This window comes from Athene cunicularia (assembly GCF_003259725.1).
Source record: "Athene cunicularia isolate RWA chromosome 1 unlocalized genomic scaffold, athCun1 chr1_part2, whole genome shotgun sequence".
In the NCBI taxonomy this organism is placed as follows: domain Eukaryota; kingdom Metazoa; phylum Chordata; class Aves; order Strigiformes; family Strigidae; genus Athene; species Athene cunicularia.
This window is the reverse complement of record NW_020799092.1, coordinates 5,896,333-5,902,332: the sequence shown is the minus strand read 5'-3', so window position 1 is coordinate 5,902,332 and position 6,000 is coordinate 5,896,333. Positions and strand designations below refer to the sequence as shown.

The following is a 6,000-nucleotide window of genomic DNA, read 5'->3' as shown; positions in this document are numbered from 1 at the left end:
CAGGGAGAAGAGCTTGATGGTCAGTTTGGGGTTTTATATAATCTTTAAAAAAAAAAAAAAAATCTTTAAGAATTGCCATTCAAGCTGTTGTGTGCTATGCGTGCTTGTGCTATTACAAACGTAATACGTAATATTGTAGTTAGAAGCTGTGGTGCACCAGTTACTGAGAGAAAATGAAGACGGACAATAACAAACTTATCCTTCATAGGACGGAAGCAGTCAGTGGGGTACAGAGCTGACAACATGTATGATGTGAGCTTGATCTGTGAAGAAGACCTACTGACCACTATCTTCTGTGCATGTGACGTAGACCATACAGGTTTGACAGTGGCTTTTCATGGCTCCTTTTTATTCTCCTCTCACCACATTTTCAAGGCTGAGGTCATGTTATGATTCCTGAGACATGCCAATCTGCGACATGCTTAGCCTAACTAGCTCACTTAGCTAGGTGGCTGTATGTGTGGCAGATGCAGAATAAATGCCTGTGCCTCTTCTGCATGGTGCCTGTCTCTTCCTTTCTCTTCCCACCCAGCCCACTGCTGATCTTTGCTTTATTTTAGTGCAGAGGAAGTAGAGGAGCAATGTGCTTCTATCAAAATTATTGGAAATAACTGTTTATTTCTTTTACAGTTTTTCCTGTTAGAAAAGAGAGCTTTGGGGAACTTCAGAGCAAGAGATAGTTCCTCTGTATTCCACCTGACTAAAAGCTGTAGAGAAAGGAATTGTCCAGCAGAGTAAGATGATGTCAGTCCTAGGTTTTGCCCAATTTGATAAAAGACCTGAAAGTAGTAACATAACAAATGTGCTCAGTTTGCTCTTCTTAAACTGAAGTCCACAAGACTAGTAAACTGGACTTTCACACTTCCATATTCAAAAACCAAACAGAAGGTCTAAACTATTCCTTTCCAGGCTACACTAGAGCTGCAGGGATCAGTTGCTTGTCTACAGCTCTTGAGGTCAATTGAGTACATAGTAGTGCACATCAGTAGCATGCCCTTTTATAGCTTGCTATAATGGCCTACTAGACTTCAGAGTCTGATGTGTGGACACCTGTATCTGTTTTAGGAAAAGTAGCAGTTTCCCAGATAGTGGATTATTTGAGACATACAACTAGTCGGGGATCGGAAGATAGTGGTCTTGAAGAGCTGTGCAACATGCTTGACCCAGATCACAAAGATGTTTCCGTGGACCTGGAAACATATCATGCCATCATGAAAGAATGGATTGAAGACTGTAAGAGAAAATGGTAATAGCTTTGTATCAATCTATCCCATAAAAGCTGCTGTGAAACTAGGAGAGTAAAAAGTTCTGTGTCTTGCATATTCCATATTCTGGAACAAAGATGGAATCAGGACACTGTGACTGCAGTGTGAGTTTTGGCTGAAAGCTTTTAAATGTTACAAAGTTAGTAAGCAATCCAGTGTCATACTGATTTTTGTGACTCTTTATGCTTCGTTGTTTTAGGGAAGATGGTGATATCAAGGAGCCAATGGCAAGCATGGAAGACCCGGAATTAAAAACATGTAAAAATGCCTCTGAAGGTGCAGACCATTTTATTCGATTTTTATTCAGGAAAACTCCATTTTCTTACTCTATAACCAAAACTCCCACCTCTTTCAGCAAGAAAGATGCATGTCCAGATGAATGTTACATCAGGAAGCTTGGAGGCCTTTGGGGGTGATGTATCTAAAGGAGACATGTAAGTTCATTTAAGCAGTTCTTTCTCACAATTTAGTACTCCTAGCTTTGAATTACTTGAGGGCAATTCCTAGAACGGCTGTTGCAGAAAGTTATCTTGGCAGAGTTTCTAATGCTGACCTTAGTCTGCACTAGCTCTTGATGCTATCATGTTCTTCCTCCAGCTTCTTCTCAGACTTAAAAACACACTAGTAATTTTTCTTACTGATATCTTGGTCCTTCTGTGTACATTCACCTTTTTAATTCCCTGTGGTCAGAGTTCTGCCATGTGTTTCTTTTCAAACTGGTTCCTTGCCTCTCCCAAGTTCTTAGATGTATGACAATAGAAGACATTATCTCATGAAAATCTGGTCCTTGGTTTTATTTTCGTGTTTTTAATAGGCATGACTGACTTGGATTTGGTTAATAGTAAAGTACTTATCTTTGAAACTTCTGATGTTTGTTAACTTTTTCATTTTATGCATAGTCAAAAATCTTAAGATCTGCTTTCTGATGGTTCCTTATAATTTCTCATAGTCTCAAAAGGGTGGTTCTTGTTCAAGTTTCAGTTGAAAACATGAGTGGGGGATGCTCTAGGGGAAAATAAAGGATCCAGAAATTTTACAGTTAACACAGAAGTATTGTTGATAGTCAAAGAGGTGATTAGCAAAAGCTTAAGACACTGTCATGCAGCCTTCAAATTGCAGGGAGCATTAAAAAAAGAAAAAGTGCTTAAAAGCAAAATGGTTCCTGATGTCCATAGAATTAGAGAACTATTCAAAGATGATCCAATATCTCTCTGCAGAGCAAATGATGAAATTCTGTAGCATTTTAAGTATTCTGTGGGCTCTCCTTTCACCTCTATGATAGTGCAGCAACAGCATCAGGATTTTTAGAAAAGTAGAAATTAAATCAAATTGCCTTTCTTAATCTTTCCTGGTTTTGTTACTGGAACAGGGACTCTTCTGACTTGATAACCTGTGTTGCGGACCTGCAGTACAACAATCATAAACTTCAGGAAGAGAATAACAAACTGAAGCTCACACTGGAAGCTGTGGATGAGATCAACAATAAACTATTGGCAGATAATAAAGATCTAGATCAACAAATAAAAAGGTGGGAGACCCTGATGGCACCATGTCTACAGGGTAATGGCTATGGGCAGACCTATCTTCTTTCAAGTGGTCCAGCCTTGCTTTATGCTTTTAGCCTCACTGGTGCTTCAAGACAGCAACTTTCTTGACTTAATGTAGTATCTGTAAGGTTTAATCCTCTTCCCTGACTGTTCTGCTCTGTACCTCCTGGTTCTTATAAAATCAGTCATCTTATGAAATGAGCATGAGATACTGCAGGTGCACACAGGCAAAATCTTAGGGTAAGGAAAATCAAATAAACCTTTTTTTTAAAAAAAAAAAAAAAAGCAGCAGGGGGGAAGCTCTAATATTATGAAGAGACTAGCCAAGCACTTTGAAGGCTTCCAAAGCTAGACCACAGACTTGCTGCCAAACAGAGGGGCAATGATCACATAAGAACTATTTTGCTAGTCCCTTGAGGATCTAACATGAGTTGTCTCACTTGCTTAGTATTGCTGCAGCCTGGGGATGCATGCCATGAGTATGAGCCTGTTTTTACAGTGAGTTCATAATGCTCCTCTGACCCAATTCATTCAGATGAGAGATAGTTATGTCAACTGCTAAATCACTCCCAGTGTCTTCCAGGAAGATTAAGGCAAGAGTCCTGCTGTGTAGCTGCACAGGATGTGTGCCCTCATGTTGGACCATGTGCTCTGGGGTGTTCTGCAGCCCTGAACAAGCCAGGAAAAGGGCCTTGCCCCACTGGTTAAATATACATTGTTTGTGATATCGGGTCAGGATAAGAAAATGATGCAAATGATTTTCAAAATCCTTGAAAACTGAACCGAAATTATTTCTATAACTGCTAACAGTAAAGCATTGTAAAGGTGGGTTTATGTGCTTGGGTAACCTGATATATTTGACTGTGACAACCTAGATTTTTAGGTGGATGCAAACAAAAGTGTGTTATCTTGGATGCTGTATTTGCCTGGGATTTCATCCCTTACTGTGAGAGCGTAAGGGGGCGATAAATAGAGGGTGAATCCATGAGCCTTTATTTACTGGGTGAAAAGAACAGGCTTAAACTTGATTGTTGTTCTTCCGTAACATATCTGTGCCAAAGAAGTCGTCCCTGGTGGCTTCTAAAAATAATGTTCTTGGTATTTCAAACCTATCTCATGACCAACAGTAACTCTCTAAAGGTTCTTTGGATTTACTTCCCCTCCATGCAGCATCCAGCATTTTGTGCTGAAAGCCAAATCACTGGAAGAAGAGCTAGAAGAAGCAAAAACCAACCTGAACCTGTCAGAAGAGATGAGACAGCAGATTCTCTGCCAGAATAAACAGCTGGTAGGTGCTTTTATTTCTTACACTGTACAGCATGTCACACCTTGCTGTGACAATGGCATGACTGCTCAGACTGTAAAAACCAGCAGTATGACCTTCTTTGTACCAGTAGGTACTAAGGCTTTTTGAGAATGTTTTTTGAAATGTGATTTATTAGTGTTATGAAAACACTGAAGTTTTTGCATGGTTTCTTTAAAAATTGTCTGTTACAATGAAGAAGACAATTAAAAAGGCTAGTTTTGCATATAAAGATGCTTAAAGAGAACAGGTCTTGTGCTGCCATCACTGAGCCCTCTCTGTTTTGAAGTTGTGATATTCTGCCAGAAATACATGTGATTTTTCTAGAACCAGTAGGGACAGGAGACTCTGTTCAGATGTCAACACAAGATGTCCATATGGTCTGGCAGATATGATAAGGGCCTATCAGAAACCTGTCCATGCTGGACTGACAGCTGGAAGCCAGGAAGCACACCTTGGCATGTCTCAAAGGGCACAAGCTGCCTATGTGAGATTGTCTGAATTGTACCCCAGGTGTTTGAGTAGCAAAGCCTGTGTGAAAGGTGTAAAGCAGCCTGGTAACAAGGCTGATGTGGCTGTGGCTTTAGCAGGTGTTGACAGACACAGAGCTAGCCTCTCTGATCATTTGTTTGCATTGCTGCCATGTGTGTTTTTCACACTACAGTGGCATCTCTGTGTGTTGCTGTGTGAGTGTAGCTGTAAATTGGTGTTCCATAGGTCTGTGTGCTGCTGATGGTGGGTATTTAGAAATCAAAAAAAGACTTCCATGCTGAGCAAGAACACAAGAATTTTTTTGGTGCTATTCTGCTGCAGTGTGTGTATGTTTTTGCTTGGCTTTAATTTGAGATTACATGCATAATTCACCTTGTGAGAACTAGGGGGGTGGGAGAGAGAAATATTATCAGAAGTTTTGTAGTTGTGCTTCTAAGTCCCTTAGTTACCGTTCCCTGCACAGTGGAGGCACAGAGTGGGATACTACTACCTTTCTTCCTAACTGATGTGAAAAAAGCAGAGTGTAGCACAGAGGCTTTCCAGATTTATCTGAACTCAAGCATAAGAACAACTAGACTTGCTCACTCTGGCATTGAATACCTCCTTCCTATTATCTAGTGCTCTGAGTTTTACTCTGATTTGAAATGCCTGTGTCAAACCCTTCAGTGACGGTTCATGAGCTGGACCAGTCTCAGCACTCCCATTTTTTGCTGTGGTCTCTGAAGCAAAAATACAAAACCACAGCTTCATGTTGGGCTCTGGATGTGTTTGTGGTCTGTTGCTTTTTGGCTTTGAATGTTGAACTAGACATGCTAAAACCAACTACTTTGTTTTTCTCTTTTTTTTTCTCTTTATTTTTTTTCCCCCTCTCTAAATAAACCTGATCAGGAAAAAGAAAACCAGTCTCTCATCATCAAAATTACTTCTCTCCAGGAAGAGGTAAAATAAATCATGACTTTGCAAGTAAATGTTCTTGTCAAGCTAAAGCTCACCATTAAGAAATGAAATGTTTGCCAGACTTCGAAGGCTGATATGCTAATTAGGGTATCAAAATACCTTATATTTTACAAGGATGACTTATCATAGAACTTTATATCCTGAAGTTGCACTGTGCTTCAGACTTTCCATCTGCTGGGTAACTACGGATATGAGATTGGGGAGGTGTGGGGGACAGGGTCAAACAGCTGCTTTTTCTCTCTTTTTCAAAGTTTTATAGACAAATATTTCTGATTAACATAGCTGTAAATATACTAACTCTACTGAAACAATCTCCATTTCATATTTCCTTCTCTTTCCCTCCTTAAGATTCAAAGGAGGAGCCCTGTATAGAGCTGTAAGTGGGAGGAAAAAAAAGCAGTGTCTGGGGGCTCCACTCACAGATGGATCCATTGAC

General features: G+C 40.1%; 1 protein-coding gene across 1 annotated transcript in view; it reads left to right on the top strand.

Moving 5' to 3' along the window:
• LRMP (lymphoid restricted membrane protein) overlaps positions 1-6,000 on the top strand; it is a 42,358-nt gene that overhangs the window by 5,793 nt on the left and 30,565 nt on the right. Inside the window, exons 3-9 of the mRNA XM_026867754.1 lie at positions 209-319; positions 1,066-1,246; positions 1,465-1,541; positions 1,621-1,699; positions 2,635-2,793; positions 3,983-4,100; positions 5,496-5,546. Of these exons, the coding sequence (XP_026723555.1) occupies positions 209-319; positions 1,066-1,246; positions 1,465-1,541; positions 1,621-1,699; positions 2,635-2,793; positions 3,983-4,100; positions 5,496-5,546 (776 nt within the window). The remainder of the gene's footprint in view (positions 1-208; positions 320-1,065; positions 1,247-1,464; positions 1,542-1,620; positions 1,700-2,634; positions 2,794-3,982; positions 4,101-5,495; positions 5,547-6,000) is intronic.